Source organism: Dreissena polymorpha, chromosome 2 (assembly GCF_020536995.1).
Source record: "Dreissena polymorpha isolate Duluth1 chromosome 2, UMN_Dpol_1.0, whole genome shotgun sequence".
NCBI lineage: Eukaryota > Metazoa > Mollusca > Bivalvia > Myida > Dreissenidae > Dreissena > Dreissena polymorpha.
In genome coordinates, this window is record NC_068356.1 from 118503189 (window position 1) to 118530542 (window position 27354).

Consider the following 27354-nt stretch of genomic DNA (forward strand, 5'->3'; position numbering starts at 1 on the left):
GTCTGTGATTGCAGTCCGCTTAAAAAGGACAGGTTGTATTCCTGTATTATTACATTTCCCCAGCCTGTGATTGGAGTCCGCTTTAAAAAGGACAGGTAGTGTTCCTATTTTATTACATCTCCCCAATCTGTGATTGCAGTCTGCTTAAAAAAGGACAGGTTGTGTTCCTGTATTATTACATTTCCTCAGTCTGTGATTGCAATCTGATTAAAAAACGACAGGTTGTGTTCCTGTATTAAGAACACTAGTTTTATAAGAATTGTATGCTCGGTTGTGTAGCTAGAACTTGAGAGTCCATGCATGCTTATTGATTTGATTGTCTCATGATACATAACACACACATATTCAAAAGTTATTTAATTTAATGATCATTAAACTTATCAACTAATATTCATTTTAATATATTGATTAATCTTAAGGAATGTGTACATGGTATTCTAGATGTTTATTGAGAATCTATCTGTTTCAGACTGATTGCTGTGTTAAGAAACCAGGTGCACGTGTTCACATTTCCCAACAATGTACAGAAATTACAGACATTTGAAACAAGGGACAATCCTAAAGGTCCGGTAAAACTTCAGTTTTGAATGAGTTTTACTTTTAACGTAACATCAATGAAAGATATGTTTGAGCTATGCTCTGAGAAAACCAGAGTAATGCTTGTGCGTAAAGTTTCGTCCAAGATATGCCTTTGCAGTTTGCTTTGACCAATCAGGGATGCTTCTCTCAGCCTAGAGCAGATATTCATATAGAAGATACTTCTTTCACTTTGAAACAAAAATACCATAAAATGCAGAGTTTAAAAATTAGCATTTTATTTATGTCTCTAGGTCTGTGTGAAGCGAGTCCATTCGGAGGGACCCTGGCCTTTCTGGGCCCCGGCAAGGCTGCAGGCAGTGTACAGATCGTTGTGAGTTGCCTGTGAAAGCCAAGTTGGAATGTCGTATCGCAAGCATTGTTGTATTTAAAATTGTATTTAATTAAGTATTTATTGATCTGTGTAGTGGTAAAGGAACTTTAAGATTATTGGGATTGCATACCTAGATCCAACCTTACTGTTTTCAGAACTTGGACAAAATCCAGCCTGGTCAGACACCCGCGCCGGTGACTATTCATGCCCACAAGGGGGAGGTGGCATGCCTCGCTGTCAACCAGAATGGAACATTGCTCGCTACAGCCTCTGTCAAGGTGCATTGTCTTATAGAAAATATTTATGAAGTCTATTTGTGACTATTTAAACCACAAAGCAGTGGGGGAAATTTACTATTGCATTTGTTAGTAATCTTAATTCTAGTGTTGGATTGATTGTTTGGAATTTGTCATGTATACAATCATTCAAATGGAATCAACGTGTCTTTGTGCCTAACATAATGGTCTTCAACATTTTTCAGGGCACCCTCATCCGAGTGTATGACACCACTAAGAAAACTATGCAACTGGAGCTAAGAAGGGGGGCTGATCCAGCAAAACTCTACTGGTACATGCATTAATTGTTCATAGTAAGCAAGTGCTTAATGGGCATAAATATTTCATGATTTCATTTTACATTTTGGAGGTGTAATTTTATTCAGGTTAGTATGGACAGTCGGGTAACGTCCAACAAATGTGTTACTAAATTGATTTGTATACATGTCCTTATTCTTCTGTCAAAGAATTTAAGAAGGGAACTGATTTTGGAAAAAAAACGTCTTTAAATAGCATGTGATGCAATTCATCTGATGTTGTAACCAGCTTCACCTATTAGCAGCAATATGAGGGCCTTCCATTCACTCCATAATTAAGGCAACCTATTCACAAAGTAATAAAGGCAACCTGTTCACAAAGTAATTAAGGCAACCCATTCACTCCATAATTAAGGCAACCCATTCACTCCATAATTAAGGCAACCTATTCACTCCATAATTAAGGCAACCTATTCACTCCATAATTAAGGCAACCTATTCACTCCATAATTAAGGCAACCTATTCACTCCATAATTAAGGCAACCTATTCACTCCATAATTAAGGCAACCTATTCACTCCATAATTAAGGCAACCTATTCACTCCATAATTAAGGCAACCTATTCACTCCATAATTAAGGCAACCTATTCACTCCATAATAAAGGCAACCTATTCACTCCATAATTAAGGCAACCTATTCACTCCATAATTAAGGCAACCTATTCACTCCATAATTAAGGCAACCTATTCACTCCATAATTAAGGCAACCTATTCACTCCATAATAAAGGCAACCTGTTCACAAAGTAATTAAGGCAACCTATTCACTCCATAATAAAGGCAACCTGTTCACAAAGTAATTAAGGCAACCTATTCACTCCATAATTAAGGCAACCTATTCACTCCATAATTAAGGCAACCTATTCACTCCATAATAAAGGCAACCTATTCACTCCATAATTAAGGCAACCTATTCACTCCATAATTAAGGCAACCTATTCACTCCATAATTAAGGCAACCTATTCACTCCATAATTAAGGCAACCTATTCACTCCATAATTAAGGCAACCTATTCACTCCATAATAAAGGCAACCTGTTCAAATTGTAATGAGTGCAATCTTTGTACACTTTATTAAGGAGATCTAGTCCAAACTTTAAATATAAAATTGTGACTGTGGCAAAACCTGGACTATTGTTTTTTTAAACTCTGCTCGAAGTTGCCTGAATTTGGATCACCTTGCTAGTTACTTAGTGATAGAACTAAAAACAGACAGCTGTAATTATTACAAATGAGGGGGACTGTCCCGATAGTTCATTTAGATATAGGGATACAAAGCTAGAGGGAAACATACTGATAAAGGTGTTCTTGTAAAAACTGTCCGTACTTTATGTTCATTCTCTGATTTAACACTTCAACACAGAACATACATTTTGTATATATGTTTGATGCACTGGAGTGAATTTGGCATGTTTTCAAACAACAAACAATTGACTGGAATGGTACTTATTTGCTTTACAGCATATCGTTCAGCTTGGATTCTGCTTATCTGTGTGCCTCCAGTGACAAGGGAACAGTGCATATATTTGCTGTAAAAGAAACACAACTGAACAAGCGATCCACGTAAGTAATGGGACATAGAATATTGTGTATGCATTGAGGGTCTGGGGATGGAGTATTAAGTTTTGTTTCTAGGCTAAGAAATGTATCTTAGTATATGTCACAGTTTAATTAGCAAGGTATTATCGGTATAGATATGAGCACACACAAACTTTATGTTTATATAAAACTATTTTTAGTTATTAAAGGTTACAGAAAGTATAGTTTCATGATCTGAAATATATTTGACATTTCAATCTTTTTATCCCCCGCCATAGGCGGAGGGATATTGTTTTGGCATTGTCCGTCCATCCATCCATCTTTCCGTCCGTCTTTCCGTCCGTCCGGCACTTTTGTGTCTGGAGCCATATCTTGGAAGTGCTTTGGCAGATTTAATTGAAACTTGGTATGAGTATATATATGGTGAAGAGGATGATGCACGCCAAATGTCATTGTACACCATATGTTAATAATGGAGTTATGGCCCTTTGTATCTTAAAAAAATGCTTTTTTGAGTGTCAAATATAATATTTTTGTGTCAAGAAGCATATTGGGGGATATCAATTCAATGAATTTGCTTGTTTTGATTTTTTCCAAAGAAATGTTTTTTTTATATACAGTATGTTCTCAAGTGCCATAGCAAGATATATAATATTTATTTTGAGGATTTGTCATACTTGTTTTGCAATTATCCAATTGTTCAGGACACTAGTACTGAGAAAACATGGCATATGCATAAAGTATCATCCCAGGTAAGCCTTGTCAGTGTGCACATGCTTATCAGGGCCCACTCCGCTTTTATGGAATTTTATATTTTTATCAAGTCTCTTTTAAACAAGAAAGTGTAGCACAAAGTTTTGTCCTTTTCCGCAAAGGCTAATCGGTATGACACTTTATGCACATGCATTAAGCCCAGGTTTTCCAGAATACAACTCAATTTGTTTCCCTTGTATTCAGGTTTAAGAGGATGGGCTTTCTGGGTCAGTATGTGGAGTCTCAGTGGGGTCTGGCCAACTTCACTGTGCCTGCAGAGTGTGCCTGTGTGTGTGCCTTCGGACCCAACCAGTCTGTGATAGGTATATCTAAGATCATTAAGTCTCGTGAGTGCAATTCTGTGCTGGTTGTAACTTAAAGCCATTGTACCTTAAAACAAGCCATAACAACATCTGCTAAACAATCCCTTTAATAAGAGCCGGCATTTTTATGTCCCCCAGTCTATACTGGGGGACATATTGTTTTTGCCCTGTCTGTCTGTCGGTTTGTTTGCGTCAAACTTTAACATTGGCCATAACTTTTGCAATATTGCAGATAGCAACTTGACATTTGGCATGCATTTGTATCTTATGGAGCTGCATATTTTGAGTAGTAAAAGGTCAAGGTCAATGTAATCCTTCAAGGTTAAAGGTCAAATATATGTTGCGTCAAACTTTAACATTGGCCATAACTTTTGCAATATTGCAGATAGCAACTTGATATTTGGCATGCATGTGTATCTCATGGAGCTGCACATTTTTAGTGGTGAAAGGTCAAGGACATAGTGTTTCACATACACATCTTGTTTTACTCAAATATTGCAGCTTTAAGTATATACTTTGGTATCATTTGCAATAGTTTTGTATTAAATATTTCCATAAACAGTGTTTGCTTTTAGCATGGAGCTTGAAAACAAATACATCTCAACCTTACTCTTTCCATCCTGTTTGTTATTAGCTCATCTGAGCACAAAGTCCTGTTTTTTATTAGCTCACCTGAGCACAAAGTCCTGTTTGTTATTAGCTCACCCAAGCACAATGTTCTGTTTGTTATTAGCTCACCCGAGCACCAAGTTCTGTTTGTTATTAGCTCACCCGAGGGCAAAGTTCTGTTTGTTATGAGCTCACCTGAGCACTAAGTTCTGTTTGTTATTAGCTCACCCGAGCACAAAGTTCTGAAGAAATAGCTGTTCTCTTCAGTCACAGTTTGTAATTTTCAACAGTTAACCAACACAACTTCAGCTCTGAAATTGCAATTTCCTTTAACGAAGTTCTTCAAATTATTTTAATTTTAATATCTAGAAAACTGGTTATCATGATAACAAAAAAGCTTTAAACAATAGTGCTATGATGCCCCTTAAAGGGCTCACCTGAGGTCAAGGTGCGCCATGCGTTAAAGACTTGACATGAGGACCTTTGTTTTATGCACTCGAACCATATTCACACATGGCCTTCATTTTGTCAAGATCACAAGTCTGACCCAGTTTAATGAACATTTTAACATTAATTTAGCCTCTGGGATGGCCACAAGGTTTTTCTAAGATTTGACCTGGTGATCTAGTTTTTTTTGCATGTGACACATATAAACATGTATTCAAGCTGTGTCTACATTTTGGAATTTTATATTTTTATGAACATTCTGACAAAGTTTCATTATCTTAAGTCATAAATGTGGCATCAGGACTGGTAACAAATTGTTTTTTATGCCCCCAGATCGAATGATTGGTGGTATTTTGTTTTGGGCCTGTCTGTTATTGTGTGAGTCTGTCATTGTATGTGTGTGTCTGTCCCAAAACTTTAACCTTGGTCATTAATTTTGCAATATTGAAGGTAGCAACTTGATATTTGGCTTGCATGTGTATCTCATGGAGCTGCACATTTTGAGTGGTGAAAGGTCAAGGTCATCCTACAAGGTCAAGGCTCATTTTTAGCTCCACTGGCCAAAGGCCAGCGGGGCTTATGTCATGGTCCTGTGTCCCTCGTGTGTGCGTCAGTGCGTGCGTGCGTGCGTTAACTTTTTCTTTAAACATCTTCTTCTCCTAAACTACTGGTCCAATTCTGATGAAATTTCTAAGGAATGTTCATGTGGTGAACCTCTTTCAAATTTGTTCAAATTATGCCCCTGGGGGTCAAAAAATGGAAAATTTGCTTAAAGAAGGCCTATTTTGTGCAAACTTGATAAATCTTCTTGTCCATAACCATTGGGCCTAGGGCTACCAAATTTAGTATGTAGTGACATCTTATAGTCCTCTACCAAGTTTGTTCAAATTATGCCCCTGGGGTCAAATTTGACCCTGCCCCGGGGGGTCAAAAAATTGAAAATTTGCTTATATAAGGCCTATTTTGTGCAAACTTTAAAAATCTTCTTGTCCATAACAATTGGGCCTAGGGCTACCAAATTTGCTATGTAGTGACATCTTATAGTCCTCTACCAAGTTTGTTCAAATTATGCCCCTGGGGTCAAATTTGACCCTTCCCCGGGGGGTTAAAAAATTGAAAATTTGCTTATATAAGGCCTATTTTGTGCAAACTTGAAAAATCTACTTGTCCATAACCATTGGGCCTAGGGCTACCAAATTTGCTATGTAGTGACCTCTTATAGTCCTCTACCAAGTTTGTTCAAATTATGCCCCTGGGGTCAAATTTGACCCTGCCCCGGGGGTTAAAAAATTGAAAATTTGCTTATATAAGGCCTATTTTGTGCAAACTTGAAAAATCTACTTGTCCATAACCATTGGGCCTAGGGCTACCAAATTTGCTATGTAGTGACTTCTTATAGTCCTCTACCAAGTTTGTTCAAATTATGCCCCTGGGGTCAAATTTGACCCTGCCCCGGGGGGTCAAAAAATTGAACATTTGCTTATATAAGGCCTATTTTGTGAAAACTTTAAAAATCTTTACGTCCATAACCATTGGGACTAAGGCTACCAAATTTGGTATGTAGTGACATCTCATAGTCCTCTACCAAGTTTGTTCAAATTATGCCCCTGGGGTCAAATTTGACTCTGCCCTGGGGGTCAAAAAATCGAAAATTTGCTTATATAAGGCCTATTTTGTGCAAACTTTAAAAATCTTCTTGTCCATAACCGTATGGCATAGGGCTACCAAATTTGGTATGTAATGACATCTTATAGTCCTCTACCAAGTTTGTTCAAATTAAGCCCCTGGGATCAAATTTGACCTTTCCCCAGGGGTCACAAAATTGAACATATGCTTATATTGGGCCCATTTTGTGCAAACTATAAAAATCTTCTTGTCCATAACCATTGGGCCTATTTCTACCAAATTCGGTAGGTAGTGACATATAGTTCTCTACTTAGTTTGTTCAAATTATGCCCCTGGGAACAAATTTGACCTTGCCCCAGGGGTCACAAAAATGAACATATGCTTAAATAAGGTCTATTGTGTGCAAACTTTAAAAATCTTCTTGTTCTTAATTATAGAGCCTAGGGCTAATAAATTTGGTATGTAGTGATATCTTATAGTCCTCTACCAAATTTGTTCAAATTATTCCCCTGGGCTCAAATTTGACCCGCCCCAGGGGTCACAAAACTGAACATATGACGTTTACCAGTGGAGATTACTGCGGCCGTTTGGCTGTGACCAACAACAACATCAACATCTTGTAAACATGAGATAAAACCCTGTCATTAAGTGCCATTTTAGGTCAGATGGTGACTGCTTACAAAGGTATTGAAGTAAGAACATGTGTTCTGAATGTTTTTCTTAGAAACTGAAAAAAGTCGGGTTTTATTTAAATATGTCGAAATTGACCATATATCCGGATGAAAATATTTTGGATGACATGTTAATTTCATGTCTTTTTTGTAGTGTTTAAACCAGTTTAATAATATATTATTGATTTTAAAAACACAACTTCCATGAACATAATTATTTCAAGAAAAGTCAATATATGATACTGCACGGTAAACTCAAACTTTGTATCCAAGAGAAGGTGTTGAAATTAATGAAGTGCAAAGTTCTTAACTATCGTATATGCTGCTTTTTAATAACTAATGATTCATTGTTCCATTTGTTAATGGTGACTCATGAATTGTGGATATGGATGTCAATTGCTCAACAATCCATATATATTTCTGACCATTTTATAATTTTCTAAATATAAGTTACGAATTGATCTTAGAAGTCAAATGTATTACTTAATTAAATACATTTATAAATATAAAGAAATAGTCTTTAGATTATCATAATATTCGCAGGCCTGTTGGTCTTAGGGATGTGTGGGTTGATGAGCAATTTCTCCTTTTATCACAATTATTTCTACCCTATCTGATCATTTCCTTCATATTCCATTTTAATTTAATTGACGTCTGCAACCTCTTTCAAATTGGAAAGTCCAAAATGTGTCGTTTGGTAAAGGGTTAAGGCATTTTGATTCCTATGGGTCTTGTGAATCTGTTTCAAATCAAATGTGTAGATTTGATCTTCAGCATCTAAAAATATGTGAAATAGAAAGAACGACAATATCTTTTGGAGAGATAAATGTACCTACATTATAAGCAAAGAACCTGTGCAACAATTCCTGGGCTTTTAAGTCTGTTAAGTTGACACGGTAGTAATTTTTTCCATATATAAAAATGCTCACCCTTCCAACTTTAAACCCCCAGTGGGACGAGGGATAGAAAGAGAAAGTCACATGCTTGAGTACATTTCAACCCATGCGCATTGCACGTTTTTTTCGCAAAGAAAAAACAGTGGAGCGATACAGGGCCATCATGGCCCTCTTGTTTCTAAAATAGCTGCCGTGCGGCTTCAAAGCAGCGCAGTAGGGGGCATTGTGTTTACAAACACAGCTCTTGTTTTAAAAAATTTATCAGGTAAATTTGATTTTGGATGCTCATGACTGTAGATAAAATTCGACCTAGATATTGCTAAGATAAACATTCTTACCAAGTTTCATGGAAAGTTAGTCATAAATATGGCTTCTAGAGTGGTCACAAGTTTTCACTTGGTTACCTAGTTTTTGTATACTTGTGTGGCCCAGATTTGTGTGACCCAGTGGCCCCTTCTTTAGAAAAATATAAGCCAGATTGTAAGTGGGCTAAGATATCGGCAAGATATACCATTTGACCAAGTTTTATCAAGTGTGATTCATAAATTTGGTTTCTATAGTGGTAACAGGATTTTTATGTCCCCCACCCACTATAGTGGGGGACATATTGTTTGTGCCCTGTCTGTTGGTGTGTTTGCTCCAACTTTAACATTTGCAATAACTTTTTCAATATTCAAGATAGCAACTTGATATTTGGCATTCATATGTATCTCATGGAGCTGCACATTTTGAGTGGTGAATGGTCAACGTCATCCTTCAAGGTCAGAGGTCAAATGTGTGGCCAAAATCGCTCATCTTATGAATTCTTTTGCAATATTGAACATAGCAACTTGATATTTGGCATGCATGTGTATCTCATGGAGCTGCACATTTTGAGTGGTGAAAGGTCAAGGTCATCCTTCAAGGTCAGAGGTCAAATATATGTGGCCAAAATCGCTCATTTTATGAATACTTTGGCAATATTGAAGATACCAACTTGATATTTGGCATGCATGTGTATCTCATGGAGCCGCACATTTTGAGTGGTGAAAGGTCAAGGTCATCATTCAAGGTCAGAGGTCAAGTATATGTTGCCAAAATCGCTCATTTTATGAATACTTTGGCAATATTGAAGATACTAACTTAATATTTGGCATGCATGTGTATCTCGTGGAGCCTCACATTTTGAGTGGTGAAAGGTCAAGGTCATCCTTCAAGGTCAAAGGTCAACAAAAAAATTCAAAGCGGCGTTCTCATGAAGCTGCACATTTTGAGTGGTGGAAGTTCAATGTCAAGGTCATCCTTCAAGGTCAAGGTCATCCTTTAAGGTCAAAGGTCATTTTTTTCTCTCAAACCGACGTTCTCATGAAGATGCACATTTTGAGTGGTGGAAGTTCAAGGTCAAGGCCATCCTTCAAGGTCAAGGTCATCCTTCAAGGTCAAAGGCAAAAGAAAAACTTTTTTTTAAGCGGCATTCTCATGAAGCTGCACATTTTAAGAGGTGGAAGTTCAAGGTCATCCTTCAAGGTCAAAGGTCAAAATAAATAAATTTCAAAGCGGCGCAGAAGGGGACATAGTGTTTCCGACAAACACATTTCTTGTTCTTACTAAGTTTTATCAACGGACATAGGTTTACCACAATGACTCAACAAGAGCACTTTGTGGTCAGGTGAGATAAAAAACAACAACAAAGTGTTGCATTTAATTAACTTTTATGCCTTGGGTCAAAACCTTATAAGTATTGATTGTTTGGCCAAATTGAATAAATTTATGTCAAGGTCAAAATATGTCAGGTGATATAGGTAGGTTTGTTGAAAGTGTTCATAGAAACATCCATGCAAGTATCACAACTTTGTAGTATAAATGTTATACAAAACGTGTCTTTTTGGGTTAACCTCATATGGACATATGTATGGAAAGAGGGATAGATGTACACATGGACAAACAAATAGGCATTGCTATGTCTTATGCATCAGTAGATCAGGGAATTAAAATCCTCTTGTCGCAAACCAGTTTTCGGATTTCAAAGTTATGTAACACAAATGTGTCAACGATTACCACAAATCTGCTAATTAATTTGATTTGTTGAAACAATCTCGTTGTTTTCGTTTATGACAACTATATCCTTGTCCAAAACCACTGGCTGGAAAATAAGAAATGTTCTTTGGATGACCCTTTATATCCTTGTCCAAAACCACTGGCTGAAAAATAAGAAATGTTCTTTGGTTGACCCTTTACCAAGTTTCTTGAAATTATTCTATTTAATCGTAAATTCATGCTTGGTAGGGGCTTTGCAGTCTTCCATATCTTGTTTGATTTAAAACTTCAAATATCCTCTGAAGCTGCTTGATCGCAGGTTAGCATCCCAGGACCATCTTGGCCCTCTTAATTATAACCTATATAACTGGTACCTTTTTATCCAATATGTGGATAAATAACTTATTTTTCAATTAATTTGAACTATTTCTTTATCATTCAGTAGGTAATTCCTAGAGAATATTGCTTAGTTTATTGTTAATCATACTTAAAGATTTGACCTATTTCCATTTCAGCTGTGTGTGTTGATGGAACATTTCACAAGTATGTGTTCACGAAAGATGGAAACTGCAACAGAGAAGCATACAATGTTTGGCTGGAAATTGGCGATGACATGGACTGATGGACTTATTTTTGTATCATCTTCATATTAACACATAGGCACAGTCTGACTTGTATAAAATCAGATTTGCTGCTAGCTGACAACAATTCAGCAGGAAGGAAAGATGGTTTTCAGGTACCAATCTTCTGTTCTAGAATTGAAATGACTGCAAACTACTGGAATTTCTAGAGAAACACTAGTTTATCTTGATATAGATTCTAACTCATGAAATATGAAAGAAATAACTGTTCCTAGAATATCAAAGGATTGTGGTAATAACATGTTTAGGAACAAAAGTACTTTTAATGCATTTGTTTATTTGCTGTGACATCTTGAAGTTATTTGATAAATGAAAACTATAGCAAGCCAAAAATAAGAAAACTATTTACCGACAAAGTTTGCTCAACACTTGTTGAAATTAATTATTGTCAGCATGAGAATGTTGCAAGCAGATTTGCACTTTTTAAGTATGGATAAACTTCCCTGCAATTGTTTACAAATAGATGGAAGAGTACTGATAAAGAGCATTGTGTAAATTTTCTCACTTAAACCTCATGATGCTGAATTAACTCGTCACCCAACAAAAAATCGTATGCAGTAAGGATAACCTTGGCCTGTGTGGACAAGTGTTCATTTGTAAATAAGCTGTACTCTGGGAAAACAGGGCTTAATGCATGTGCTTCACAGATAAGCTTGTGCACAGAAGATAGGGAACTTTCATTTCAAGAAGTCTCTTGTAAACAGAAATCCAGTCAAGGTGGAAAGTGTCGTCCCTAATGAAACCGTGCGGACTGCACAGAATAATTTGGTGACACTTCAGGCATATGCATTAAGACCTGTTTCCAAAAGTGTGGCTTAAATTTTTTCATTCATAATTTATTGACTCAAGTTCTGTATTATTCAATTGTGATTAACCGTCATTAGTGTTTTTGTATTTTGTTTTGTGTTCTGTAATTTAAGATTATAAAGTAATAAAATTTCTAAACAATTTGTTATGAATTATTATTTATTTTTTTTATTGAATTTCCAAAGCCTTATTATCGATCCAATGTTTATCCACCAATCATACACACCATGTGAATAATAATACTGTCGGAGCAAGTGAATGAAACTAGTATAACACCCCTGTGTTGACAAATACCAAAATTTTAACATGTATACAGAGGGCTTTTACTATAAGTTGAATCTTGTGACATCGTTGATAAAGTAATTCAGCATAAAATGTTTTCAAATATTGTTTAAATACATGGATATAACAATGGTATTTATTCGGTAAATAACAATTTGTAAAAACATAATTAAAACGAGGACAAAGACCGTTATATACATCAATTGTGAAAAATGTACCCCATGGAATCCCACATTTATTTTTCTGGTTATTAAACTTACATCCATTTTATGGTAACAAACAAACCTGGAGAGTCGGGTGAAGATTTCATGAAAAGTTAAGGAGTGTAGAGTTGAACGGCGAATTTTGTATCTGTTCTAAAAAATGCAATATCTCTGAAGTGCCTGGCAATATTTGGTTGATCATCAAACTTGGCTGCCTTGTTTATGTCAGCAACCAATATTCTATACAAACTGATTAAGAGAAGAAATTGTTAATTTTGCATGTTTTGTATAAACAAAGGGAAATCAATCTGGAAGTGCCTGGTGGGAACTGGCTGGTTATCAAGCTTTGCCTGCGTTTTATGTCCACAAATATTTCCAGAAAGTTGGGTAACATTGGATGAACACTATTTTACTTAAAGAGGGGAAACCATGTTTGTGTCGCCCCCAAACGGCCAAGGGTGTTCCATGATACATCCTGTCAAAAGATTGGGCATATAAAAAGCCTTTTTAAGAGTCATATGTAAGTAAAAGAGCGAGTGTACTAGTATCCAATCTGTACCTTAAATGACAATACCATTCTCAAGTTTAGCTCCACTTCTAAAGACACTCTTGTGTAAGGTCATACAGCAAATACTTGTCTTCATGGCATATTCTCACTCTAGCCTAGGGACATTGGGGTTGCAGACATTTGGCTGCCTGTGAATAATAAGTTACTAAATTGAAATGGTTGTTGTTTTTTGTTTTTGTTTTTAATTTCAAAGAGAATTAGTTTTTCTATGTAGTGGTAAAATATGGTACTTTTGGTTGGGGCATGGGGTCCAATACCAGCCCCAAAAATTGCTCAGGTTTGTGCATGAAACTGATTACTAGAGATATTAACATGTATAGCATGAAACTGTGGGACTAATGCAAAAGAACGCTGTCATGAAATAATAATCTATTGATTAAAAGCATTAAGGGTAGGTATCTCAGCAGGAAAAATGGATTTGACAAGGTTCAAGTTTTCCTAGCCTTGCTAAATAAAGTGACCCATATTCTACACTAACCTACCAGTAATATTCCCTTTACAAGTGTGTTACTTAAAGTATTTATAAATTGTTAAATTGAAATAAAAACAACTTAAGTCATTTTTTAAAATTCTATTTGACAGGTGAAAACTGGAAAACATCAACAACATATTTGTCTCACATACAATAAAGATATAGTATAATTGCATTATATAAACTCCAAATACAGAACAAATATATACAAAATGAGGAATGTTAATATTCCTTTCTTAAATTGTTTCCTAAAATATGTTATATATTTGGTTGATCTTATGTGAAAACAACACATTATCGCCATCATAAATAACATGTATTTACATATTTAAATTAAGATACTGAAAGGCATAATAGTAATAAATATCAGCCAAGAACAGGAGGGTTGTAAAAGTGAAATTTACAACAATTTTGTTTTCTTAAATTATTAAGGTGTTGATAAAGTTAAACACAACAAACCTAAGAGCCGCGATTTGGAATATCCAGGTTAACGTATATGCCTAAAGTATCAAAACAGATATTGCACAGGCTAATCAGGAACGACACTTTCGGCTTTTACAGAATTTTATTGTGGAGGAAATCTTATCTAAATGAAAATCAAGCCGGCAGAAAGCCTAGTATAGGATAAGCCTGTGGGGACTGCAAAGGCTTATCTCAGACAATACCTCATGTACATGCATTAAGCTCAGTTTTCGCAGAGTCCAGCTCGTATAAACTTTGAACAGAAAATAATTTTATTTTTGTTTAAGAGCAGGTATTTATACTCATCTAGTAGAACCATAACAAACATGTATGAATGTTTATTTTATAAGCTTGTATGTTTTATTAAATTATACTTCAATAAAGTGTATTTTTAACAGATTTGTAAAACATTAGGTAAATAACTCACATAGAAAAGAAGTAAAAAGGATATGTAAAATACATGTATAAAACAATTATTTAAAACAAAACAAAAGGTTATGGAAAAAAATATTATGGTAAACATCAACAAGTTGTAAACACGATTTTGAAAAGTAATAATCGTTTTAAGATTAATGTTTGCATTACACTGGCGGTGATGCAACTAGAAAATGTTGTGTTGCTCCTTATGCACACTATTCTCATAGTCTCACACTAAATGGAAAAGTATCAACATCAGACCTGCATATCACTTATCTTTTAGCAGGAATATGGTACTGATTCATCAGGCAATACTGAGGTTACAAGTAACAATGGCCTAAAACAACAAAATGTCCACAAAAAATAAATTGATTGCACAAATATTATTTTGAATGAAGTTTCAGTGTGTTCACAATTATCTCAACAAAATCTAAAATTTAGCTGTGCTGTAGAAAAACTGGGCTGAATGCATCTACTCCAAGTAGCCATTGAATAATGCATCTACCTCAAGTAGCCATTGAATAATGCATCTACCTCAAGTAGCCAGTGAAGAATGCATCTACCTCAAGTAGCCAGTGAAGAATGCATCTACCTCAAGTAGCCAGTGAAGAATGCATCTACCTCAAGTAGCCAGTGAAGAATGCATCTACCTCAAGTAGCCAGTGAAGAATGCATCTACCTCAAGTAGCCAGTGAAGAATGCATCTATCCCAAGTAGCCAGTGAAGAATGCATCTACCCCAAATAGCCAGTGAAGTCAACAAAGGTTAACCAGGGACAACCATTTTTGCTAACATTTTATTATTGTTTAAAAAGTCTCTTCTAAAGGGATGATGCAGTATGCCATGCATTAAGCCCTAAGTGTACTATGAAAAGCTAAATTGAAAAGGACTCCTTTATGAAATAATAAACAAAGAATATTTAATTGTACAACACTATACTTAACAATATCCTGATTTCACATTACTATAAACATGTGTATCACATACATTTTAAACTCTTATTACAATAAAAGGAAAAACAAGACCACTATTGTGAAACACAATGCCCCCTACTGAGCTTTGAAGCTGCACAGCAGCTTCATGTATTTTAGAAAAAAATGTTAAGTCCAAGGTCCATTACTTCGCCAAAAATCAAAGGACTGAAAAATAAACCCACAATTCATATGTAGAGCATATAGGTAGACTCGCCAAATATCAGCGCAATATCTGAAAGCATTGCGTAAAACAACTCTGGAAAACAGAATGCCGCACGAACTGCAGACAGTGGGACTGCTATATTCCACCCTATGTACTCAACAGGTAAAATATTTTAATGTTATAAAACTTGGTTATGAACATTACTGAAACAATCTCAATTCAGCCTGCACACATTAAGATAGGCTTCTGTTTATTTTATAGCTGCATCTATATATAGACTACATCTTTTTAAAACATTTCATCATACAGTTTTCCCGCCAAAAGTATATTTCCCCCATCAACTGAATTCGCCTTTTAGTTACATCTTACAAAATCATCTCACAATTTGGTTTTACACAACATTCTTTCCTCTATCTGAAGGCTAGACCCTTCCCCTGCGCCTGAGGCTTTGTTCATCCCTTTAGAGACACAGTCCCTTTAAAACCAATATTATTTAACAGGCATACAAATGAATACAAGCGTTTATCAACTTAGTTCCAAAGTAACTATTGCTCGGAACATCTAGTCAACAAGTTTAACTGTTTACAAGCAAGTTTTAATATTGAAACAGTCATTTTCTATTGACAATATAGTCAGCATAATAAACCTTGTTTTTGCCTCTAAAATGGAGCTCATCCCAAATACATGTATTGCCTTTAGATCACCAATATAAAAAAAACACACTGCATTGTTGCTTATACTAGACCGACATGTTAAGTTGGGATCATCATTTTTGTTGAGAGAATATCATTAACTTGATGAATTTGAACAATATCAGTTACCTTACAGCTGATAGGATAGATTGTGGTAATATCCTAATGGACCTTTTGCGGTAAGAAGATGAAAAGATGAAAAAAAGTTCTATGAAAAGTCGAAACAGCAGGTTACACTTATTATTAAAACAAAGTGTATCCAACCATCATATTTAACAACAGATTTACTTTTTTTCTCGCTAATATTCCAAATTTTCCAAGTACTAGTATCTTAAATAACTTGCAAAACCAATCATACATGCACTTGCTTTGTCCCTTTATTTTTGGGCTCTGTTGTCAATCACTTCAATTACTTCACGTCTGAACATAAAAGACCATTGTTCTAATGAACATACCACGTTTCTTATTCGTTTACTGGTCCGCCAGCATGAGACTTAAAATTGTGCATGTTCTGCAAGGCTGATTATAAATAAGTTGCATGAGTCAACCAGTCGTAACTTTCTGTGGAGTTTCAATAAGTGGTCACTATCTGTACAGATTCTGTAACTGATCACATGACGGTGTCTCCATGTTTTGAGCCCTCTCATATAACTTGGCATCGGCATAGTTCCTAGCTCTCCATAACATATTCTCTTCTGGAAAGACAAAAAGAAATATAACTAAGTACAGTTTCACAGTGACCATATCTGGGTTCCCGATGTCATCTGCCCTTTTCGCCAATTGCGACAGAAACGCAAAAATGGCATTTAAATTTCAAATTTGGCAATTTTTCAAAAGAAAAGGTTTTGTTAAGTAATAACATTATATTGCCAAGCAATATGGTCCTCTACCGGTGAAACTCCACCATTGTGAGTAAAAAAAAAAAAATATTTTTATTTTTAGCTCACCCGATTGCTCAGGCGAGCTTTTGTGACCGGTCTTTGTCCATCGTCTGTCCGTCCGTTCACATTTGTTCATAAACACTCTAGAGGCCACATTTATTGTCCGATCTTAGAAACTTGGTCAGAAGCTTCGTCCCAATGATATCTAGGTGGAGTTCGAAACTGGGTCGTGCCAGGTCAAAAACTAGGTCACTAGGTCAAAAAAAGGAAAAAAACTGTAAAAGCAGAGGGCCAGATAAGATGCGTATTTGCGTAAAATACGCATGAAAAAAAAGAAAATACGCATGACTTAAAATAATGTTGGGTAAAAAAACTCCTGGCTAAATTCGGATTACGCATCGTGTGCAATTTCATTGCGTATTAGCCGTTTATACATGCATATTAATTCATGTAAACATGAGTGATTCTCGTGTGTCCACACCGGTAATGTAGTAGTGATATCACTATGTATAGAAAGTGGTTCCCGACCTAATTTACATCTCAGTCAGAACGGTATCATTAAATTTTGGCCAACGATAAAGGCCGATGTTGACACAACGGGCTCCCCGCTGCATTGTTGAGAATATATATACGCTTATGGTGAAAACATTTGACATCACATTCGATAAAACCCGAATCGCCCAACTTCAAGCATATAATGTTTGCTATCAGTTCATTTCTCGTGTGGCACAATGGAAAAACCTTTTTCCTTCAAGCACTTTTTAAATGGCAGGTGAAATACATAATTATATAAAAAACAAGTTTTATGGATGTCACCCGCTTACCATTCAGATAACGTGACTAAGAACACATGTTCAACCTGTTAGATATATTGAAATCCGGTTTGCAATCAATGAATCCACTTGAATCATTATGTAATGCGAAAAATTGCTGCTTGCTTGTTTTTCATATGACTGTCACGATCTGTGCCGTCCTGACCGGAAGATTTTGTCCCGAAAGCGCTTTTCTTTTTGTGACGTATGCCGCATCATCTGCATGTGTTTGTGTTTTATTGTCATGAAAACAGAGGCTTGCCAAATCAAGACGGAAAAAGAGAATAATGGCTGCTTATAAGCCAATGGGAAAAAAAAACTGTTAAATAAAACAAAAGTGATTGCTTTATTGTATACAAGACTGCTTGTTGTAGAGAGTTAACACTAATGTACAATTTATTATTAATTCTGATCCTTTGAACATAAATACTCCTTCAAATTATCGGATTTTGATTTTTACTCATCAATTAAAAATTTCATGAGTGAAATACCCCTCGTCTGAAAAAATTATCTGGAGCTCTGTGTAGAAGTCACATTTCATGCCCAATCTTCATGTAACTTTGTCAAAATGTTTGTCTTAATGATATGTTGGTTGAGTTCAAAAGTGGTTCTGGTCCGTTGAAAAACATGGCCGCCAGTGGGCGGGGCAGTTTTCCTTATTTGGCTATAGAGAAACCTTGTAAACACTCTAGAAGTCACAATTTTTGCCCAATCATCATGAAAGTTGGTCAAAACATTGGTTTTATTGATTTCTCGGATGAGTTCGACAATGGTCCAGATCGGTGAAAAAACATGGCCGCCAGTGGGTGGGGCATTTTTCTCTATATGTATATAGTGAAAACATGTAAACACTCTAGAAGTAACATTTTTGGCCCAATTTTCATGAAATTTGGTCAGAACATTTGTTTCCTTGATATGAGAGTTGAGTTCGAAAATGGTTCCGGTCTGTTGAAAAACATGGTTGCCAGGGGGACGGGCTGTTTTCCTTATATTTATATAGTATAAAGGCTTGTGAACATCATGAATTAAGGTCATGTAACATGCAAGACGACTCTTATAAATATTGCATTTAAGTTTACAGAAGTTTTTCCCCTTTGACTATTAATGTTTTTATAATAATACAGTGTATTTTCTAGACGGCACATTTCTTTTCCGATCTTTATGAAACTTGGTCAGAAGCTTTGTCCCAATCATATCTTGGTCGAGTTCGAAACTGGGTCATGCCGGGTCAAACACTAGGTCACTAGGTAAAAAAAAGAAAAAACTTGTAAACACTGTAGAAGTCACATTTCATGTCCAATCTTCATTTAACTGTCTCAAAATGTTTGACTAAATGATATGTTGGTTGAGTTCAAAAGTGGTTCTGGTCCATTGAAAAACATGGCCACCAGTGGGCGGGGCAGTTTTCCTTATTTGGCTATAGAGAAACCTTGTAAACACTCTAGAAGTCACAATTTTTGCCCAAGCATCATGAAAGTTTGTCAAAACATTGGTTTAATTATATCTTGGACGAGTTCGAAAATGGTCCAGATCGGTGAAAAAACATGGCCGCCAGTAGGCGGGGCATTTTTATGCCCCCGGTAGGGTGGCATATAGCAGTTAAACTGTCCGTCAGTCAGTATGTCAGTCAGTCTGTCCGTCCGTCCGAAAAAAACTTTAACATTGGCCATAACTTTTTCACTATTTAAGATAGCAACTTGATATTTGGCATGCATGTGTATCTCATGGAGCTGAACATTTTGAGTGGTGAAAGGTCAAGGTCATCCTTCAAGGTCAAATGTCAAATATATGGCGTCTGTCCGTCCGCAAACTTTAACATTGGCCATAACTTTTTCAATATTGAAGATAGCAACTTGATATTTGGCATGCATGTGCATCTCGTGGAGCTGTCCGGCCGTGTCCATATACACATGCATACCAAATATGAAGGTTACACCTGAAGCGACTTAGAAGTTATGAGCATTTTTCAAAACCTAAACGCAAAAGTGTGACGGACAGACGGACGGACATTGCAATCACTATATTCCCTTCTTCGGGGGCATAGCAAATACAGAGTTTCATGGGAAGAAAGGATTAAGCAATCTGCAAGCTGTATATGTTATTTTATGGTGACAATTACATGTAAATATACACTGAATTGTTATTAAAAAGAGAATGGAAACAACTTTTTAAAAGAGGTAATATTAATTGGCAACAACTTTTTGGAGGTAGCGAGAATCCCCCCCCCCCCTGTACATAAATTACATCATTTTCTTAGCATTGAAAGATCCCATGGTTTACAATTTTCATTTTAAATAGCACACATCTAAAAGTCTATATACAGTATTGCCTTATACTCCTCTAAAAACAACTCATTTGTATTTCGGATAAACTAAATAGAATTTGTATATAACTGTAAAAAAATATTCAATGTTAACAGATAATTTTGCAGCAATGTAACTGTGAAAATTCTAGATGTTTATAAGCTTTAGAGCTTAGCGATTGAAATTAAAACAATCTCTGCAATCCCTGCACTGGTAAACTTTGAACTGGGCTTTCTGAGATTCTCAAATTCATAAAGACGGACTTGTAACGTTTCCTTGTCTCAAACAATAATATAAGACTTTGGGCAAGCTTACTCTTACTGCAAATGTTGGCTAAAAATGTGAAGAACCAAAACAATGTTCTTACTATAACTCCTTTCCCGCCAACAATTCTGCCGTAAGTTTGATACGAATTCCTCCTCCACTTGGCGCTCTATTCTCCGTAAATCACCAGCAAAATTTGCTGTAAAGTCTTGCTTTACAAAATACGGTATGTTGAGGTTTTGTGTTTTTCGCTGAGCTGTATATTTACTGAAACAAAAAAACATACCAATGTGTTTATATATATGAGGGACATCGAGCCCTCACCTGTGTTCAAGGTACAATAATCATTGCAGATAAGACCAGTTGACCTTGTTTTTTTCTTCATGTGACCTTGTTTTAAACCTGGCCTGTCTATGCTTAAGACACATCCTGACTTCATTGTAATTATGTTACAAGGCAATAAAAGTGGCAACAAGGCTGGTCTAAAACTTAACCTGGTAAACTAAATTTTGAATCCACGTGACCCAGATTAGATCTTGGATTTTATTTGGTCGCGATAAACGTCCAGATCAAGTTTCATCAAATTCAAGTCATAAATATAGCATGCCATTTGACCCAGAAAAAAACATAGCGTCAATTTTCAGTGAAACGTTGGGCCTCTTCAGTGGTTTAAAACAACAAGTAAACTGCGCATGACATCGAACAACTCTGCAGGAAACACTCAAATGATCACTCTAAATACATGAAAAATTCCTTGGAAAAAAACAGCTTTAAACTTCTCGAATATAGTCTGATCAAGAGCAACACTGTCTGCAAATGGGCCCAAAAAAACCTTACAGGACTTAAAATGCAAAGGATATCTCCTGACCAGATAGCGCCAGTTTGCTATGCATAACCTTGCTTAAAAGGCCTTTTTGTGCATAAGCTCATAAGATAAGCTAAAAGTGTTGAGGAAGAAACAAAAAAACACCATTTCATTAACAGCTGGCCTATGAGACTTACTCTGATTTTTGAAGGCTGAATACAGGATCGGATACAAACATGCTGCTGAGAAGGGAGATAACAACCAACAGAAGTATTGGAGCCAGCTGCAGTAACAGTGTAGCACTACCCTGAAAATGACAATCACAAATGTGTTTACATTAGTTTTCATAAATGCATATGAGCCTTACTCTGGGAATACGGGGCACAGACTAATCTGAAACAAAACTTTCCACTTTTATTGTATTTTTCATTTAAAGGAAGTCTCTTCTTAGCCAAAATCGGTTTAGGAAGAAAGTGACGTCCCTGATAAGCATTTGTGCATTAAAAAGGCTAATCTGGGAGGACACTAAGCACGTGCATTTAAAACCATTTTCCCAGAGAGGCAGATGCTGATATAAGCAGTTGTTTAAATAATTATTTAGTATTTATGGGAACTGACCTAATATTAACAATATATTAACTTAAATGAAATGGCTTTTAAAAAGCTGGTTCATATTTTGTTCACATGTTCCATGCTTAAGATCAGTAGAACAGAATGGCATATTAATTGAAAGGAAAGTACATTATTCCAATCAAATTAAAATAAGAAACAGCTCTTCAAGATGCTATATTCAATACACAAAATATTGATAATTAATACCACAACATTGGAACACAATACAAGGAACTTGATTAAATTGAAAAATACGCTTTTTAAGGATATGTCAACCATTCGCAAATCAACACATGTTTAAAGCCATTTTCCAGCTTTAAAACAAAAGATTTAGTTTAACTTCACGAAAGTAGATGCTCTACTCATCATAAAAGGGTTTCAAAACCTCAATTAGTATTGAACATAAGCAGTATTTGCAATTAATATGTGTACTCAAAAAGAACACATTTAAACAATTTGACAACACAAATCGTTATTGAAAACGTTATGACTTTGAAGGCTTGGCACTTAATATTGTATTCATCATTTAAAACAAATAAAGTTTCAAATAAGAGTCTGCCTATAAACAACTTACATCGTTAGAAGACTCTGTAGAAGCATATCGAAAATGCTGCCTTGTAGAGTGTGTATGTGAGTGACGTGATCTGCGTTGATAAACATTGCCTACATACAAATTGAGAAAGATTATTAAACCACATTCAGGACACGCACAACAAACAGATTGGTACTATCTGCCTTCATTTTGTAATTGCTTTAAGCTTGAAGGCAAATGCTATGATTCAGGGTTGTCAAGTTTATTTTTTATATAATTAACATACAATATTGTGGTTATAGACTTTCTATGAACAACCTTTCAGGTTCTGATCATTTTGAAGTAGTGATCTAATAAACACAGTGTATTTGGAAAAAATACTATCAACTATGAATGTAATTGGTTTAAGTGACAACCCAACATGCTTTTAAATAACAAATAGTACCGATTCATCTGAAGCTCTGTCAGCAGGGTATTTCTACATAATGATAAATTCTCCATTCTTAATAGTCACTGCGCTTTTTAAAATAATGAAACTGTTAAAAAAATTAATAATTGAATCCCATAAAATCATACCCAACCATCTCTTATTAACATAGCTTCAGATCAATCTACCAACCATTCACTGATATCAACATATGCATGCATTTGGTTTTGTTACTTTATCAGATACTTTACCTCATCGTTTGACCGTGACCTCGATGGATGATGTACATGACCTCTAAGACCTACCAAAACATGATGAAACAATTAAAAGCACCTCTCTTAGAATTGGGATGCTTCTTTCGTATTACCTGGGCTAGTGCATCAAAACTGAAGTTAATTTTTTTTGTTGATTTTAGACAAAATGTTACTTCTTACCTCCACCTCCGAAAAACATGTTAAACAGTTCTTCGGGTGATATATCTCCTGAAAATAGAAAAGGCCAATAGTCATAAAACAACTTGAATAAGTACATAACATTATTTTAAATTTCTTAATGGAGATGGATACATATCTGTCCATAATAAACATTTAATATCATCTGGGTTTTGCACATCTTGGCATAAATAAATGAGTATTGTTCATATTATAATAAATATTCTTCTTCGAAGAACTATGGGTTTAAAATACATTGCTGTCTAGTTGCTTGTGAAATCAATTTAATATGTTATTTGCACCAGCTCATTTAATTAAACTGAATCCATGTCACTCAATATTTTCACTTTTTATGTTTTCCTCTTCATGCTCTAAAAACAACTGCATACTGCATGATAATGCCACATGAATGCGCAGGTTCCAGGACTAATTCTGCAGTTTGCCAAATCAGCAAGTTTTACTACAGCCATGTTATTCGTCTTTAACTATAATATTGAGTTCTATAAATTATCTAAATAACAAGAATTATAACACAATAACGTCAATTCAGGTTATAAATCTAATGCAGGGGGAACTACCTTCAAATCCGTGAGAGTAATTGTACTGGTACTCCCCAGCACTACTGGTGCGTCTTTCTTCCTCAGGACCAAACTGATCATACTTCTTACGCTTCTCAGAGTCGTTTAACACCGCAAACGCATTACCCACAGCTGTCATTTAAATATATATATATATATATATATATATATATATATATATATATATATATATATATATATATATATATATATATATATATATATATATATATATATAAATTGTATAATAGTGTGCAATGTAAAATAATAATATGATAAGCATGACATTTTCCCATTCAGTGTTCACTTTATTTACTGTGTGTATGGTATTTTAAAGACATGCAGCAACAGTAAAAGATCTTCAACTAAAATTGCTATCATAATTGTATGCTAAAAATTGCTAACCACAAGAGTTGAAAACATAATAAAGTCGACAATTATTTAAATACCAATATAAAAAGGTTTGTTATTTATTAAACAATGTTCAAAGCATTTATATTATGCTTATCACCTTTAAAAGCATCGGTGGCACCAGGAGCCTTGTTTTTGTCTGGATGCATCTGTAAGGCTAGTTTCCTGTACGCTTTCTTCAGGTCAGCTTCAGTGGCATCTTTTTCCACGCCCAGGATCTCATAGTAGTCCTTACATTTTTTCACTCTAAAACAGGCAGTTAATCTATAATAATGAGAAGCCTTCTTGCACTCTACAAAAGTCAATTTATTCAAAGTCATTATTAATGATATACATGCACCCAGTTTGTAATATGAGCTATTTCACTGAGAAAGCCTGAATTCTTATTTTAATTTTTGAAATCATGGATATTTACAATACAGCCAACATGAAACCAAAAATCTAAGCACCAAGTTTATAGAGGGCTTGTGTTAATTTTGATCTATATGTACTAACAGTCATCATCAGTCACAAGGAGTAATCGAATATTTCCCCTGTTCCCTCAGTTGAAGGTCAAGGTCACAGGGGTCAAAATATGTGTGTGTGTATGGAAAGGCCTTGTCCATATTCACATGCATACCAAATATGAAGGTTTTATCTCAAGGGACATGGAAGTTATGAGCATTTTTCAAAACCTAAACGCAGAATTCGAAACCTAAACGCAGACCCTAAGTTCAAGGTCAAGGTCATAGGGGTCAAAATTTGTGTGCGTATGGAAAGGCCTTGTCCATATACACATGCATACCAAATATGAAGGTTATATCTCAAGGGACATGGAAGTTATGCGCATTTTTCGAAACCTGAACGCAAATTGTGACGGAAAGACAGACAGACAGACAGTTCGATCACTATATGCCCCCTTTTCTTCGAAAGGGTGCATAAAAATCAATTTAACCTTTTCACCACAGCAAGTTGTTCATCTGTGTATTCTTTTTCTTTCTTTTCTTCAGCACTTTCACTTGTTTTTTCCCGACCTACACTTCCACGTCTTTGTTTTGGGCCATTCATTTTTTCTCCTGTTTGTTGATTTGATCCACCTTTTTCAGCACGCTCCAGTAAATCTGCAACAACATAACTTTGTTTTTTAATAAATAGAAATTGATGAATAGAAGAATACAGAAAAATTTTGTTTTTGCCTTTTTGTTTGTATCATGTAATTAATATTATTATGTATGTCTCACGACGACGAAGAAAAGATGTAAAATCAGGGCTCGACATTAAAGGTAGTCCGACTGTCCGGGACAACCAAATTGTTAGTCCGGACAAGTAAATAAAGAATTTGCTAGTCCAACGGCGGGACAAGTGGTCATTATAATTGTATAACTTAGAAAAAATGCCTTTAAAGCCATCATTTCTGTGGAGATATCACTCAACTTTTCCGAGTATATTTTGTATACGTTTAATCGTAGAAGCCCGAGATATTCCGATAGTTCCATGTGATACATGTACTACACTGTACTGTTCACAAGGGAAGCAACCCTTAACATTTTTTCTGTGCCAAGATAACAAGAATATTCTCCCTTGTAAAGAATATGCATTTTACGACACCGGTACACACCGATCTTACAGACAATTAACGTAGTGACGTCCTCTCTATGTATAGAATGATTTATTTTTTTAAATATCAGTTAAGTACTGTACATATACATCGCTTTTAACATTTTCTGTTTGATGTTGGCAACACACAAGTTTTTGTCAGGTATTATGGCTTTGTATAATGTTTAAAAATCAATTATCTTGAGTTTTCCTGTTATTCTAGTCAGTTCTTTTTGTATTGAAATTGCTTACAATTATGTTTACATGTATTTTGAACGAATCAAGTCTTTATGATTTGAGCATTTTGTATTATTTCATTATTTTGCAAAGTGCTGAGCAGAATAAGATATAATGGTCAGGACAAGTTGCTTTTTGGCCAGGACAAGTGAAATTATGGTCTACTTGTCCGACTGGACAAGTGGCTTCAAAAGTTAATGTCGAGCCCTGAAAATACAGTATTTTTTTACTATTACTAGTCTATATTGATTCAAATATCACGACTGGTATATTACATTACTTGAAAATAGTTCATATTTTCAGTATATTCGGTAATAAAATTTTGCGATGTAAAATCGAAAATACATCGCGAAAATAGGAGGCATAACGATATACACATTATAAATAACGCAAAAAGATTGATCATTTTACATATAAAATATATACAATTCACAAGGCATGCACAATTTGCATTCCTGGGTTTACCAAGTGACAATGATGACAATGACAATCAATCTACTGGCGTCAACTGGTAGTTACCTGGTACCAGTACCTAGTAAAATTTATTATGGAATATACTGAAAATATGAAAACTTAACAACTTTATTCAAGAAATGTAATATACCAGTCGACAAGTACCGCGATACAGTGGGGTCCCATGATACCAGTCGTGATATTTTAATCAATATAAACTAATAATTGTAAAAAGGGTATTTTACAACTTTTCTTTTTTCGTCATTCATGTGTGACGGTACTTTTTCTTGTAATATTCTAAGCAATCAGTGGTTCGGCCCCTAAAATATTAACAATAAAAGAAGTAGAAATCGCAAAGGGTCGAACTTGTTTTGCTACAGAGTACAGTCTGACCCAAAAGGAGAATAGTTGAAGAGAACAGTTTGTTATGTATTACCTTTAGCTTTCTGAGTTGGATACAGTCGTTCAGCTTTATTTAGGAACTTTACAGCTTTCTCAAGGTCACCAGCCTCTAAACAACGTTCAGCAATCCGGATACATTTAAAGCAATCCTCTTTATTACCTTCCATTTTGGTTTTCATCCAACAATTATTTGGTACGTGGTTTATGATTGGTTCATGTTGAAATATTATCCAATTAAATACTAGTTAACAAGTAAGAACAATGACACATTGGCATTAAATGGTTATGTTGCACTATTAGATAGTTTTACGTGCAGTTCATACAATTTAAATATAGTGAATTTACAACAACAGACAACCAAAAACAACGCATTTTATTTCAATGCCTTTATAACAATTTCTCTTAAAAACTGAGAGAAAAATAGTAAGCGGGAAAGATTTAGATCAATAAAATGCAAATTCATCATAGTGACATTTCTAGAATTAGGTCTCGTCGGTGTAGTGGATACTGTAAGGTGTCAGCCTATCGATCGGGAGTTCGTGGGTTCGCTCCCTTCTCAGGGAGCGTT

General features: G+C 35.3%; 2 protein-coding genes across 15 annotated transcripts in view; one reads left to right on the forward strand and one right to left on the reverse strand.

Annotated features, from left to right (window-relative positions):
• LOC127868700 (WD repeat domain phosphoinositide-interacting protein 4-like) overlaps nt 1-11973 on the forward strand; it is a 379045-nt gene extending 367072 nt beyond the window's left edge. For all 4 annotated transcript variants that reach the window (XM_052410696.1, XM_052410695.1, XM_052410694.1 and 1 more), the window contains exons 6-12: nt 470-564; nt 831-910; nt 1066-1188; nt 1392-1477; nt 2964-3065; nt 3999-4117; nt 10898-11973. In XM_052410696.1, the coding sequence (XP_052266656.1) occupies nt 470-564; nt 831-910; nt 1066-1188; nt 1392-1477; nt 2964-3065; nt 3999-4117; nt 10898-11004 (712 nt within the window). In that variant the 3' untranslated portion in view covers nt 11005-11973. The remainder of the gene's footprint in view (nt 1-469; nt 565-830; nt 911-1065; nt 1189-1391; nt 1478-2963; nt 3066-3998; nt 4118-10897) is intronic.
• Nucleotides 11974-13241: 1268 nt separating this feature from the next.
• LOC127868697 (dnaJ homolog subfamily B member 12-like) lies at nt 13242-26987 on the reverse strand. Of its 11 annotated transcripts, none has more exons than XM_052410690.1 (11): nt 26821-26987; nt 25054-25219; nt 24220-24365; nt 23709-23840; nt 23134-23181; nt 22315-22403; nt 21326-21435; nt 20427-20590; nt 14972-16758; nt 14798-14826; nt 13242-14739 (listed from the first exon to the last, which is right to left on the reverse strand). In XM_052410690.1, exons 1-9 carry the CDS (start codon nt 26963-26965, stop codon nt 16649-16651), a joined length of 1110 nt encoding a protein of 369 aa, XP_052266650.1. In that variant the 5' UTR covers nt 26966-26987; the 3' UTR covers nt 13242-14739; nt 14798-14826; nt 14972-16648. The 11 variants fall into 11 exon arrangements, with proteins under 11 accessions (XP_052266650.1, XP_052266646.1, XP_052266648.1 ...); XM_052410686.1 differs by having other exon boundaries at nt 14798-14855; XM_052410688.1 differs by lacking the exon at nt 14798-14826 and adding an exon at nt 14827-14884.
• Between the last annotated feature and the right edge of the window lie 367 nt (nt 26988-27354).